This window comes from Diceros bicornis, chromosome 6 (assembly GCF_020826845.1).
Source record: "Diceros bicornis minor isolate mBicDic1 chromosome 6, mDicBic1.mat.cur, whole genome shotgun sequence".
Taxonomy (NCBI): domain Eukaryota; kingdom Metazoa; phylum Chordata; class Mammalia; order Perissodactyla; family Rhinocerotidae; genus Diceros; species Diceros bicornis.
In genome coordinates, this window is record NC_080745.1 from 86,666,962 (window position 1) to 86,682,461 (window position 15,500).

General features: G+C 45.4%; 1 protein-coding gene across 1 annotated transcript in view; it reads right to left on the bottom strand.

Moving 5' to 3' along the window:
* The window catches only part of CPXM2 (carboxypeptidase X, M14 family member 2), a 129,727-nt gene that overhangs the window by 97,016 nt on the left and 17,211 nt on the right, over positions 1–15,500 (bottom strand). The window contains exon 3 of the mRNA XM_058544208.1: positions 1,147–1,256. Coding sequence (XP_058400191.1) covers positions 1,147–1,256 — 110 coding nt within the window. The remainder of the gene's footprint in view (positions 1–1,146; positions 1,257–15,500) is intronic.

The window sequence follows — 15,500 nt, forward strand, 5'->3', positions numbered from 1 at the left end:
TGGACGGGCTGGTAGAACGACGACCTGTCCCCCACAAAGACGTCCGCGTGCTAACCCTAGAACCTGCGAATACTGAGGCTATGTGGCAAAGGGAAATGAAGGCTGCAGATGCAGTTAAGGTTGCTTGAGATGAGAGAGGACCCTGGATTATCCAGGTGGGCCCAACGTCATCACAAGCGTTCTTAAAAGTGGAAGAGGGAGACAAGAAAGAACCAGAGAGGTGGCAGCGTGAGAAGGACTCAACCTGCCATTGCTGGCTTAGAAGAAGGCAAGAGTCACGAGCAAGGGATGTGGTGCCTCTAGAAGCTGGAAAAGGCAAAGAAACAGATTCCCCCCAGAACACACAGCCCTGCCCACACCTTGATTTTAGCCCAATGAGACTTCTATCCTCCAGATCTGTAAGAATAAATTTGTGTTGCAGAAGTGGCTACGTTTATGACAATTTGTTAGAGCAGCAGGAGAAAACTAACACCCTGGATGAAGCAGGATTTTCACTGCTTGGGATGGGGGAGGGGAAGGGAGTTGCAGGCAGGGGGCCTGCTTGAGACAAGGCCCAGAGTCAAGAACCACACAGTGTGCAGAGCGTGCAAGGAGGAACTTACCTTCCTGGAGCAGCACCTTGACAGGAGCGAGGGCCACAGTTATGGTGGCCCTTGAGCCTCAGGGAGGGAGGCCACACATGATGTGCTGGGCCCAGGAGAGCCACTAAGGGTCTGACTTGTGGGGAACCACAGAACACCCTAGAAGAGGTGTGTCTAGGGGAGGTGAGAAGCACTGGCTGGGAGGCAACAGAGGACAAAACGCCACTGCCTGCCCATGCCCACAGGCATTCAGGGTTCTCCGTCTGCCCTTTCCAGACAGATCACTGGACGGGAAGAGCTCGAGAGGTGGAGGCAGACCCACCTGGGTCCAGGAACCGGCAGCATCCCTTTTACTAAGTAGCCTTTAGAGAAGACACGTATCCTGAGTCTCAGGGCTCTCTCTGTAAAACGAGGATTCTGCAGCATTGTCCCTCCTGCTGTGAAAATCAGGGCTAATGCATTTTAAATGTCATGTCTGCTACCTGATCCAGCTCAAAGAACCATCGCTGTGTCTATCACCAGAGCAACCAAGAGTGCAGGCAGAATCCTCCCACGGCCCTGGTACCTGGATGTTGAGTCTTCCTCGATGCGCCCCCAGGCCGTAGCGCTTCGAAGTAGACGCATGCAGCTGGAAGTCTGTGATTTTTAAGGTTTCCAGACCAAGAGGTGGGCAACCTGGAAAGGACAATGCTTGTTAAAAACAAGGACAGATGTTGAAAGAAGCGAGCGTCTGGTTTTCTAAATCTGGCCACGTGCTTTTCCGTTTCTCCCTGAACTCCCTCTCACTGGGCAGCCCCACCCTCTGGTATGCCCAGGGTTTCCAGACAAATACTGTCGACTCAACTGTCAACATTATGCCAATTTTCTTTCTTGTTGGCATTTCCTTTCTGGGTGTTTTTGCCCTAATAATCATTCTCTCTGTTGCTGTCCATGCTACTGTCTGAGGCTGTCTCCAATTAAGGATCCTTCCACAGCGTGACGCAGACAGGGAGCATTACTGGTTAGAAATTGTGGAGTGATCCTGTGATTGAGCTCTGCAAATTAATCAGAATTGGTTGATTTTGCTTCAGCAACTCTGGCCTTTGTATTGTGCATGCTAATGAGCAGAGCAATACAAATAGGAAAAAAATCTATTGTCTTCCATTCTTGGCAAGACTGGTAATTTTGAGAACAGCTACTCCACACAGTTTGGTCCAAGCTGCCCCTGGAATAAGATACTGGCGCTTGGGCAGGCTCGTGGCGATTGTCCTGGTCCAGCCCATCGTCCCTACGGATAAGAGCTTTAACAGCAGCTCTGGGGCCAGATCCCAGGCCTCCTGACTCCTGGGCTGCTTTTCTCACCACCTACCCTGCCAGAGGCTGGAAATCTCCAAGTGATGCTATGTCCTTCAAATCTGACCACGGAGAAAGAAAATAAAAACTCCAGAGTAGAAGTGAACAAAATCTATTTCTACTAGAATTATGAGAAATCCCTAATGTAACAGAGGCAAATTTAAAAAGCCATGTGGGGGCCGGCCTGGTGGCGCAAGCGGTTAAGTGCGCACACTCTGCTGCGGCGGCCCGGAGTGTGCCGGTTCGGATCCCGGGCGCGCACTGACACACCGCTTGTCAAGCCATGCTGTGGCGGCGTCCCATATAAAGTGGAGGAAGATGAGCATGGATGTTAGCCCAGGGCCAGTCTTCCTCAGCAAAACGAGGAGGATTGGCAGATGTTAGCTCAGATCCGATCTTCCTCACAAAAAAAATAAATCAATAAATGAAAAGCCATGTGGTGGGGACGTGGGGGTGTCTGTCCATCCAAGACAAACTCCTGCAGGGAAAAGGCCCCTCTGGAGGCTGGAGGAGTCTGGCAAGACAGCAGTCGCCAGCGGTGCTCTGCGGACACCTGGGTGAGAAAGTCTGCCCACGTGCTGCAGCCAGAGGAATTCAGAGCTGCCAGGACCTGAGATGCCTTCTAGTCCTCCCCTTAAGTTCTCAGAAGAGAAAACAGGCCCCGAGACTTGAGGTGAGCCATCCAAGGCATCCCTGCCAGCGGCAGAGCTGGACCTCAGATCCCAGCCTCCAGATTCTCAGCTCCTGGCTTTCAAACGATGCCACGCTGCTTCCCTGGCCCTGCCCACATCAGCCGGGAGGCTGCCTGGTTTAGTAAATATCTATCAGCCATCTGTGCTGTGCACGGGCAGGCAGAGGTACAGGTGCCCAGCACGAGGAGGGAGGGAGGTAACGGTACCACTGCCACCCGCCCAACACACAGGAGAACTCGGAAGGCACCAGGAGCGATGATGCTACAGCCGGCTTCTGCAAGAGGGGGCTGTGCCACGAGTAGGGGGCCATGTGAGCAGGGATCATGCAGTGAACGGGAACAGGGGGCACGCAGCAAGTGGGGACCACACAGTGAAGGGGGGGCAGTGCAGCGAGTGGGAGGCCATGTGTCCAATGGGGGTCCATGCAGTGAGCTTTCGAAGGGGCCCTGCAGCAAAGGGGGACACATGCAGCCAGCTGGCTATCCCTGCCCCTCGGGGGTTCTGCAGCCTCCACAGCTCAGCCCCTGGGCCCAGCTTAGAGGAGAGTGGGAGCCCGAGCCCCTGCACTGCTCTACTCCAGCCTCAGGACAGGTGGTACCTTCTCTCGGTGCTGCTCGCCTCTCTGGACAGGGACCCTTCAGGCTCTTAGACTCTGGTGGTCCCTGGCACACACCAGAGGCCCTAGTCGGGATTCAGGGCAAAGCTTGAAGGTCGAGGCCACTGCCTGTCCTCTCTGGGATGCTGGACTCTAGGACGTCCTTCAACCTGCCACTTGGAGCCTGGCTCTGACCTTGGGCTTGCAGGTCACCCCACCTGCCCCCAGTTTTGCCTACTCTCCTCCCGGCTCCCCTCTTCTCCTTCTCCCTGTCCGAGCCCAACTGGGCATCCAGACAAAGCCCAGAAACACATCCAGGCACATCAGCATCCTCAGGAATAATCTGCATCTCCCCAGCCCTGACACCAAGCTGGCTGGGTGGCGGTTCTGTAGGACAATTCCCCGTGTCCTGGGAATGGCCTCCATGCATCTCGATTCTGCCAAGTGTGCCAGCTTTGGTTTCAGGTGCTGACAGGGAACAGGGCACTGGTTCTGTCCCTCCCTGTCCTGGTGCCCTGTTCAGATCCCCAACATTCCCATAATCAAGCATCAGAAATACAAAAAGGATCTGCTGCCACTTTGATGAACCTATTCCATAGCCACACTGAACGTGTTCCCATCCCCTTAGGACTTCCTTCTTAGCAGGAAACAGAGCAGGTGGTGAATTCCATGTACTTCATCCAGTGAACAACTTTCATTTATATCATTTAGACAGTCAGACAGACAGACCAACAGATAGACAGACACACACAGATATTATTTACTAGTTAAACAAAGCAACAATAATTGCTATCCAATGCATTTCTTCCAGAAAAAAACTCATATGTATATGAATGTTTTAATTAAAAAAGGAACTACCTGAATAAAATTGCATATTCAACAAAATTGCTCTTCTGTTAATATGTGGAAGCTCAAAGACACCCTCTCACCAAGATACACAAGGGTGAAAGGCAGCCCATAAATGGGGTGCTTCTTGGCTGCGTATCTAACATCAACACAAAAGCTCGATGGCTGCCCTCTCAGGGGGCTACACCATCATGTACACGCGGCGAGAGTGAGTCCCACGCAGCCGGCCGTGCTGTCAGCTGCCACATCAGACAGACGTCCACTCCTGCCCACTCTTGAGAGGATGTGACAGCACAAGCCAGAGAAGCCACTCCCTCTGTCCACAGCACAGCTGCCGATGCCTTTGGTGGCGAGCCCAGATAAACACACACGCTCTCAGCCTGCTCGCAAATGTGGTCTTCTGGGAATCCTAATGAGGATTTTTCTTCCTTGTTAGGAGAGACTATCTCTAGAGAATTTAGTTTTGTTTGGAAGCCTTCTCCACCATCCATGCCACTAATAAAGATGCTCGAGATAGATCCACACTGAGAAATTGCCATGCCCTTGGCGGCAGTGACAGCTACCAACGCACGTGGGTTAGTGGGACTCCTCTGGTTGTGAGAAACCAACAGTACTTAACGTAAGCAGAAATGGGAACCATTGGAGTGATGACAGGAAGCTCCCAGAAGGGACCAAGGCAGGGACACGGGACAGGTGCAGGGACACAGACAGGTGCAGGGCAGAGCCAGGAAAGCCCTGGTCATCCAGGCAGCAGAAACCACCAACCCGCAGGCTGCCAGAGGAACGGATGGATTCCCATGGCATGTTCCCCCTCTCCAGGGCCTCCACTCAACCTCACGTCGCATCTCCCGGAGAGGGCCTGACTCGCCTCCTCACGTGTCTGTCCACCGGGAATCAGGTGCTGTGAGCAGGGGGAATGGATGCCAGGTCTCCAAGTTCACAACCGACACACGCATGGGACAGGTGTGTGGAGTTGCCTGCCTGGCGCTGCGGGTAAACACGGGCCAATGCAGCCTTGTGCAGCTGAGGTGGAATTGGTTCTCCCAGCCGCCTTTCCTCGCTACCCCCGCCCCGGGGGTCTACACCTCCATCTCCACTCATCCTTTCTTAAATTTTTGCATTCTGTGCTCTGGCTTCTGTGTCGGACCATGGTGGCTCTCCTCATTTAGTGGCCCTTGTGGACTCCTCCTCCTCTTCTTGGTCTCCCTGCTGTCTGCCCCCTCTTGGCTACTCCCTGCCCCTCAGCCCTGTGGCTTCCATACACAATCTTTTCCTGGTTCTCCCCTTCCTTCTTCCTTGTGTGAGCGGAGCCTTTTCCTTCCCTGCAGCACAGGGTGTAGTCCCCATACTCCCTAAAAGTCTTCCCTCCCTCCCTTTCCCTTTAACCATCCACACTGGGCACCCACGGCCTCACCCGCGAGATGTCATAGATGCCGTCTACACTTGCAGGAATCAAATCACATGTACAGAGTTTAAACTCAGGACCCCACTCGTGAGTGTATTTGGAGACTAACTATTCCACAACCTTCCATACGCCACACCTGCGTGGCAGCAGAAGCCCTGGTGGCACCTGTTGCTGCCAATGTGAATGTTGCAGCTGAAGCAGATGCCCCAATTGTCTTCCACAGGCCACTGCTGAGGAAGATCTCCAAGGCTGCAGTGACTTCTCCTCAGCATGCTGTCCCCACACTCAGATGGCAGAAGCCCTGGAGGGGTCACAGAGACACCGCACTAGCGCCGTCTTCGCTCGGGACCTTTCTCTCCATTCCACCAGTTCTCCATTCTTTAGTTTTTCCTTTGGGAGCCTCCACTCCTTTCCTTCCATCATATATCTGTTTTACATTGACTTTCACTCCATTCCCATACCATCAATGCAATTTAGCTCAACAAACGTTTACTGCAACCCTCCCTAACGCAGGGTCCCTCCCTGACGCAGGGGCAGAGCTCCATGACGCAGGATCCCACTAGACTCAGCTAAAACCACTACTGAACCACTGGGAGTCACCCACCTTTCCAAAATCACATTTGACAACATTCTGTAATTAATAAAAAGTTTAAATATAAGGCAGTTTAAGCACAAACTCTCTACCCCACATCCCTCTATGCAAAGGGATAGAGGGTCAGAATCACACTATTCCTGACAAAAGTTCCCAGGCCCATTGTAACAACTTGTACCAAAAGTTTGACACAGGAATCTCCACATTTAGAAAAACGAAGGATTTTCCTACACTGAAGGACAGGACAGGAAAACAGACACAGGGAAATTATCCTTTGATTTAAAGATTTTAAATTAATTCAAAATACAGAGTACTGAATGTCCTCCATACTACATGTTTAACTCTGAGGAATTTCAGTCTATTTCGATCTGATTGATTTTTCTCCTCTTCTTTCTACGCTGGGAACATCATCCTCAAGATTTTCAGCAGGTCAACCCAATGCCCAAAATGAGCTGCTCCTGCCCCTGGGTTCACTCACAAAGCAGAACAATCCTCCATTGGAGAGAAAATCACACAGAATGATTCAGAAACCTCTGCCAAGCATGCTCAGCCATTCAGGAGGAAGGTGAGGGTGGGAAATCTTACACATACAGAACAGTCTGGAGGCCTCAGAGCCACACAGGCGACGCTGTGCTGCCACAGCACTGTGAACCATCTGAGGTCCCCAGTCATGCAGAGACCTACAAAGGGGCATGGGGATCATTCCTCCCTCCGACTGCACCCGGGGCTGGCAAAGACTGAAGAGCAATTCAGAAAGGAGCAGGAAAAGGCCAGGTGACCGCACCCAGCCACCAGCTCCCACAACCTGGGGTCAATGCTCAAGGCCACCTCCTGGTGCTAGAGGTGACATCTGCAGAACGTGAGTCACCCAGCTGCTCCCTGGACTTTGGACACAACGGGGGACTGCTGCTGCCATTATAACTCCAGGGTAGTTAGCAGCCAAACCAAATCCACAGAATGAAGTAGCTTCAAGGACACCTCCACATCTTCAAAACCAGAACTCTAGAAGGGCAGAGAGCATAGAAAGGAGACAAACAGTCCCCAACTTGTCCATGACTGCCAGCAGATTACCAAGAAAGTGAATCAGACCAACATGAGACTTCTCACTGGCAGCCTGTGCATCCAAAGGACTGAGGGAAAAGAGATTAGGATCCAGAATCCACTCTCAGTCAACAGTCAAGGTAACTAAGGGCATCTTCAGACATATAAGAACTTGGAAAATTTACCCCCCTCCCACCATAACCATAGGCTCTCGAGTACCCTGCACAGTGACTCCCTCCCAAAAAAGCCCAGTGGACTCTACCAGCCAAAGAACTCCAAAAGCAATGCAAAGTTGGAACAAGAAGTTAGAATTCTTTTGGATTTAAATTTTCAAAGGAACATCCTGCCCCTGTCCAAGCAGCTGTCAATCACAATACCACCTTCCAACAAGGAGGACTTCTCTACATCCTTTAGAAAACTTCACTGAGGAAGACAGGAGTGCTACATGGGTGACCAATTAAAATGGAGGAGAAACCAGTGTTTCAAAGCTTAATTTAAATATCCACAATTAGAAAGTAAAAAGGCCAGAGTGATGGCCTCCTTGCTGGAACTATAATATGCTTGTATTATAATCAAGATTATAATGTCAATTGAGGAGATAATTACTAGGTTTAACGAGTGCTTGGAATCAATGGGAAACTCATTCCCAGCTCTTCACCACTCCTCTATTTTCTAAGTCCCCAGCCAGGCTGCATTGAAACAGCTCTGGCAGTAACTCAGCAAGGACTCAGCTCTTGGGCCAATCTTTCAATCAGCAGCCAGGGAAGGCCCCTCAAGACAGCCCCCTGCTCCTCCCACAAAAACAAACAGGAATCTTTTATCATCAAATCAAGTTTTTGTTGTTTCCAAGAGGAAAAAGTCTCTAATCCTGAGAAGCATGTGGATAAGGAGAACATGAAAAAAGGTGTGAAAAGAACAATTCAGGAAGATATTAATTAGAGCCTGGAGATGTGTCATAATGTAGAAGAAAGAGAGTGACGGTCATCAAAGGTGACTCTACTTTTCTCGTAAAGGCAGCGCGGCTCTCTAAGAACACCCTGTGCTGAGCAGGCGTCAATTCCCAGGCCTGTGCACTGTTCCTAAGGAGGTGGGCGAAGATAGGAACCTGTGCCTTGTTCTGCACCTCCCCTCCAACATGCACACACATGCGCACACACTTAATGAAATCCATCCCTTGCTAAAATTCTCTGCATTGCAGCCACTTTACAAAATGGACATTAGCACTACTGCATATATTTATTTGTCCCATACCATATGTACACACTAGCTCTTTAACAAATTGGCCGTGTCCACTGCATTTAATATCATGGAGGTGTTTGTGACCCAGAAGCTACAGGGCACAGTCAGAATATAATGTATAAATTAGAATTCTGAATCTGGAGCAGCAATCCCAACACTCCACCCCCAATACCCCAAATCTGTTTGGGAGGGGCTGTTATGAGAGCCAAGTCATGAAAATTATTTTAAAAGGGTAGTGATTTGGGGAGCAATGGGGCTCACGGGCAAGCAACTCAGGGAGCCAGGCCCTCTGAAGACATTTTGTCATTTAATCTTTGTAACAACCATGAGAGATGGGCATTGTCATCCCAGTTTTACACATAAACAAACTAAGACGCAAGGAGGCTTAAACAGAGTTAAACAGCTGCTAAGTGCCTGAATTAGAATTTGAAAATCAAATGTGACATAAAATCCCAGGCACAATCTTTATGCTACCTCTGATTGACTTGAAAACTCAAGAATATAAGAATATGCCTTATCTCGCTTAGTGTAATACCCTCAAGGTCCATCCATGTCATCGCAAATGCAGAAGCTGAAATATAACAATGTACACCTGAAATTTACACAACGTTATAAACCAATATGATCTCAACAAAATAATTTAAAAATGGCAAAAGCAGAAAAATAGAATACAATACAAATGCAAGTTGGGTGGCGGTGTCTGGAGTCACACCAGAGAAAGGAAGCGGAGCTGGGACAGGCGTCACCCGTTGGCAGAGGGGAGCTCAGAGCCCGAGGCTGTCTGGCCTGCTGTGACGTCTGCTGGAAGGGGAGCAAAGAATTCATCAAGACCTCCAGAGCACTGCCAGGGACAAGCTGGCAGCAGTCCTGAACTTCTGCTTTCACTGTCGCCTATAAATCGAATAGCTCTGACTCACGACATTCTTTTCTTCACCTTGCTGAACTCGACATTCCCTTAGATCAATGAGAGTGTGGAGGCAGCTTCCTGGTGCACTGGAGAATGTGTTTGCAGTGGCTCTTTGCCTGTCTCAGACATCGCTGGCTTCCCAGAAGGGCACGCCTCCCGAGGGTTCTTGGGAAAGAACCTAATCTCAGCCTTATCTAATCGCCCTTGGAAAGCTCTTCCCTCATCTCTGCACTCCTACAGCATCCTCACCCTGACCCAGCGCCAGCATCTCCCAGGGAGCTTAAAAAAAAAGATACCCAGACCCCTCCCCAGGGACTCTGATTGACAGGACTGAAGGGGGGCCCAGGCCCTGATCGAAAGCTCTAAATTTTCTGAGACCCTCAGAACCTGGCTGGTGTCTCTTACTTGGAGGGCTACACAGGCTCAGAAAGTCTCTTGTCCAGGCTCCAGCAGACCAGACAGAGGGAACTCTCAGCAAACTGGCTGAAGCTCCTCATTCCTGGAGCCTGCCCAGAGCCACTTGCCATCGCAGAGGCTCTAACCACTGATCAGCGGCTGCCCCAGTTGAAAAGCCTCCCAAGACTTCCTCCCACCACACCCATCCCTCTCATCCTTCCCACCCCAGCCTAAAACAGCGTTAATGTCACAGGGCAGAAATAGGAGTTTTCATCATCAAATTCCCAAAGCCCAATCAATGTTTCCCAATAAATTAATGAATTTGTATTACAATCCAATATAACTGATAAGCACTGTGTCTGCATCATCATGGAAAATCAATAGTTTGTTCTTTATATAGCGCTTATAAAGCCAAAAAAGGAATTATTGGTTCAAAATAGCATTTCTCAAACCTCAATCACTTACTTATTATCTTCATGAATTTTTCCACGTCCATGTACCACCTGCACTATTACTTACTTCATATTTTTATTTAAGTCAAGTAATGTTCACGGAAATATGTTAATGTAAAAGGAAACCTTCTTAGTAGAAGATAACACAGGAAAACAGCTTCATGTTCTTGGGGTAGGCAAAAAAAATTTAAACATGAAACAAAAAGTACTAAATGAAAATATTGATGCTTGTTCAATATTAAATTTAAGAACATCTGTTATTCAAAAAACACCATTATTAGAGTGAAAAGATAAGCCAAGGAGTGTGAGAAGATATTTGCTATGCATATATCTGACAAAGGACTCAGATCCATTCTATTTTTAAGAAAAGCAAACAAAAATCCCTCCTATAAATCAACAAAAAAAAACGAGCAAAAGACCTGAACAGGCATTCACAAAAGAAGATATTCTAATGATGAGTAAGCGTTAGTCCTTAGCCTTCAGGAAAATGCAAAGTAAGACCACAACGAGATGCCAGCACACAGCCATCAGGATGAACACAATTAGAAAGACAGATGTCAAAGGCTGGGGAGGAGGCAAAGCAACCCTGCTGGGAGAAGTGCTAACTGGCAAAACCGATTTGGAAAACTCTCCAGGAGTATTTCCTAAAGATAAATACTCGTGGCCTACGACCCAGCAGGGTTACTTTTAGGCATCTGTCCAGCAGAAACACATTCATACGGGCACCATAAGGCTTAGACCAGAACGATCCTAGCAGCACTATTTGTAGTAGCCAAAAACCGAAAACAATCCAAATGTGCGTTAATACAAGAATGAATAAATAAATTACGGGATAGTCATGTAAGAGAATACTACAAATCAATGAAAATAAGTGAACCATAGCTATAGACAACAACATGGATGAATTTCATAAACATAACCTCAAGGGAAAGAAATCAGACACAAAAGAGTATACAATATATGATCCCATGAATATTAAGCTCAAAAACAAGCGAAAGTAATCTCTGACAGTGGTTATCTCCAAGGCGCAGTGACCGGCTGGGGCAGGAGGGAGGCCTCAGGGGTCCTGGTCACGTTCTATTTCTGATCTAAATGATAGTTATAATGGTGCATTCACATATGTGAGTAATGCATATGACAATCCAATGAGTTATACCCTTATGATTTCTAGGCTTTTCTATACGCATGTTACACTTTAATAATAAAATGGCTTAGCTTTTCCTGACTACTACGTCATACTAAAACCAAGCTAAGTTTATTTATCTAATTCAGAAAGAGTAAAAGAGAATTATGCTGAGTGGAAAAAATCCAATCTCAAAAGTTATATACTGTATGATTCCATTTACCTAACCTTCTTAAAATAACAAAATTATAGAGGTGGAGAACAGATGAGAGGTTGGCAGGAGTTAGGGACTGGCGGAGGGGGTGTGGGGCTATAAAATGGTGGCATAAGGAAGCCTATGGTGATGGAACAGTTCTGTATCTGGTGGCATTTCCATGAAGCTACACATGTGATACAACGGCACAGGACTACACGCACACAAACACACACACGTGTGCACGTACAACTGGTGGACTCTGAATATACTCTGTGGATTGTGACAACCCCTACGGCCTGATCTTGTTTTTGTACCACAATTATGCGGAATGGCAGCACTGGAGGAGGCAGAGGGAAGGGCCACAGGACCCGTTTGTTTGCAACTTCCTGGGGATCGATAATTATTCCAAAATAAAAGGTTTTTTTAAAGGGATCTTAAAAGGAAAAACCTTCTCACACTGTGTTTAGAGTCATTTCATGTATCTCTTATAACCACCAGTTGTACAGAGGCATCACAGACTCTGGGGAACTAGCTTAAAATTGTGCCACCTCTCCCAAACTCATCCCAAAAACCTATGAAGATGCAGATAAGGAAAGACTCCAACAGTGCTTCAACCTAATGCCAGATATGGAAGAATATTCACCACATGGGAGTCAGACGGAGACAGTTGAGAAAAAAAAAAAAAATAGAGATGACCAGAGGAGGGACAGAAAAACCCTTCATCCCTCATGTCAGTCTCCATTTTGAAATCCAGGGGCTGCAGCAACTAGAAAATTGAACACCCATCTCTAAAGCCCAGATGTGGCGTTCTGGTGCTCACCTCTCCCCCAGTCAACTTTCTACAACTGTTTGGATCTGAAACTCTCAAAAAACAACTGGACAGAAAGTAGGGGGAGGGAAAATTGTCACACAGTATGAAAGTGTGGGGCAAAGACAAGAACACTGGTAATAGCATATTGTCCTATGTGCCCCAGCAGGTCAGAGTGTCTAAGAGCCAGCAGTGAGGGAAGAAGATGACACCTCAGAGGAGAAAAAATATGTAAAAGATAAAAGGCTGCTAGAAACTGGAAACTGTACTGGGGGGTTTGTGTGTTGACTTGATCAACTTCTGCAGATCTGGGAAAGGGCTCTGACTGCCCCCCAACAGAGAAAATCTGACTGGATGTTGCCTCATTCAAAGATGAGTAAAGAACAAACACTAATGTAGAGTCTGTGAGGGATGAAAATTCCACAAAAAGAACATGAAAAGAGGTACATCATCCAAAATACTCAGAGAAATAATGTACCTTTAAAAGCAATTTGATAGAATAGCCAGGAAAAATATATTTTTCCCAGATATTGTTCATCCTAAGCATGGTGTACGAGATAAGGCCTCTACCTGCCATAAAAAAAGATATGCTGAAGTAAATATCATATATATATGATAGAAAAATATTTAAAAATCCAAAGGCAGAATTAAAACATACAAGGAAAGATCTACTATTTTTGAACTACGATCTTTGGCAATGCAATAAAGAAAAACAAATAAGAGGAATAAGAGGTATAAAAAATGGAAAGGAAAAAACAGAATTGTCATTATTTAGCATATGTTACGATTTTATGCCCCAATCCAAGTTAATGTATAAATAATTATCATTAATAAGAGTTTAGCAAGGTTCCTGGATATAAAATCAACATACAAAGTTTAACTGTATTCCTGCATACCAGCAATAGAGATTTAGAAAACAGAAATTAGAAACATCACAGAACAGCAATTATCTAAGAATAAATCTATTAAAAGATACGCAAGACCCATTTATTGAGAGATATTTTACGAAGAGCTAACAAGTGGGGAGATATACCATGTTCATGGATTAGAAGACTCAATGTGCAAATATGTTAATTCTCCCCACATTGATTTATGAAATCAATGCAACTCTAATGAAAATTCAAGGGTTTTTGAAGAACCTGACTAGGTGGTGTAAATATATGTGTGTGTCTGCACATGCACATGCATACACATGTGTGAACAAGTCAAGAACAAGGTCTTGCTCTGCCAGTTATCAAGATTTGTTATAAAGCTATAGTACTTAAGAGAGGCAGTATTTTTTGTATGGGTAGATAAATGAATTAATGATAAAGAAGAACGAGTCTGAAAACAAAGCCATGCATTTTTGGACTCTTGATATCCAACAGATAGAGTTAGCACTGTAAAACAGTAGGGAAACAATTATCATTCCTTTTGGGTATTACAAGGAAAAAAATAAAATTGAACTCTAGTCTCATATCATAAATAGATAAACAAACAAAATCCATTTCAAGTGTTTGAAGACCAAAGTGTGAAAAATAAAAAAGGAAAAAGAAAACTTTAGAAGATAGCATAAGATATCTTTATGACTTTGGAGTAAGAGGAATTTTTTTAAACAAGTCACAAATAGTAACCACCATAAAGAAAATGATTGATATATTTGACTACATTATAGTTAAGAACTTTTGTTCATTAAAATAACCCACAAGAATGAAAAGTAAGCCACAGAAGCAGAGGCTGTATTTCCTACCAACATTATAAAGCCAAAATTAATACTCAGAATGACTAAATCTGTAAGGAAAAAAAATTAAACAGAAATTTCACCAAAAAAAAGATATTCAAATGGCAAATAAGTATACAAAAAGATGCTCAACATCATTAATAATTAGGAAATGCAAATTATATCACAATGAGTTACCAAATATACACCCACTGGATTGGCAAAATATTCAAGTCTGATCATACGACAGTTGTTCAGGATGTGGAGCCACAAAGCCCCACACAGTGTTGATGGGAAGAGAGAATGGCAGGGCCAACAAAGGAAAACAATTAAGCATTCGTTCAGCAGTCAAGTTGAACACTGAACCCAGCCGTTGCGTGCCTAAGCATATATATACCTAGAGAAACTCATGCCCATAGGCACCAAGATATGCGTACAAGAATTCTCATGGCGGCACATTTCATACAAGACAGAAACTGGAAACAAGCCAAACGTCCATCAACATTAAAATGGACACAGAAATTGCTGCGCATTCTATGATGGAATCCTACATAGTAATGAAAATGAATCAACTAAAGAAGTATAGTGTAAAACAGCAATAGAAAGATACAAGGCGTGACTAGACACACAGAGTACTCACCCATATAAATTTCAAAAACAGGCCAAATTTCAAACAGCCCTATAAATATAAGTGGTAAAATTATAAAGAAATGTTATTAACGAAGTTGGGATAGAGGTTACCTCTAGCATTGACAGGATAAAGATATGATGGGAGAGACCGACAATGCTCTATTTCTTGACCTAGGTGATGGTTACACAGGATTTGCCTTTATAAATATTTGTTAACTGAACATATATATTTTATGTACTTTTTCTACATGTACATTTTACTTCACAATACAAATAAGAAATATCCTACACGAAGCAATATGAGCAGAAATATTACTGCAGAAAATCACATCAATGATATAGTAACAAATCTGTAAAGCTCTCAGAATGCATATCGAAAGGACAAAAAACCAAGTAGAAAACAGAGAGGAGTAATACCAATTTTTTTTGGTAGGGGTGCTATAAAAGAGACAAAACTCCTTATAAATCTAAACATACTCTTATCATATGATCCAGCAATCACGCTCTTTGGTATTCACCCAAATGAATTGAAAACTTTTGTCCACATGAAAACCTGCACATGAATATTTACAGTAGCTTTATTCTTAATTGTCAAAACATGGAAGCAACCAAGATGTCCTTCAACACATGATGGATAAATAAATGTATGTGGTACAGCCATACAATGGAATATTACTCAGTGATATAAAGAAATGAGCTATCAAGCAATGAAAGACGTGGAGGAACCTTAAATGCATATTACTAGGTGAAAGCAACCAATCTGAAAATGGTACCTACTGTATGATCCCAACTATATGACATATTGGAAAAGGCAAAACTCTGGAGACAGTAAAAAGATCAGTGGTTGCCAGAGGTTCGGGGGAGGGAGGGAAGAATGAATAGGCAGAGCACAGAGGATTTTTAGGGCAGTGAAACTATTCTGTCTGATACTGTAATGGTAGATACATGCCATTACACATTTGTCAA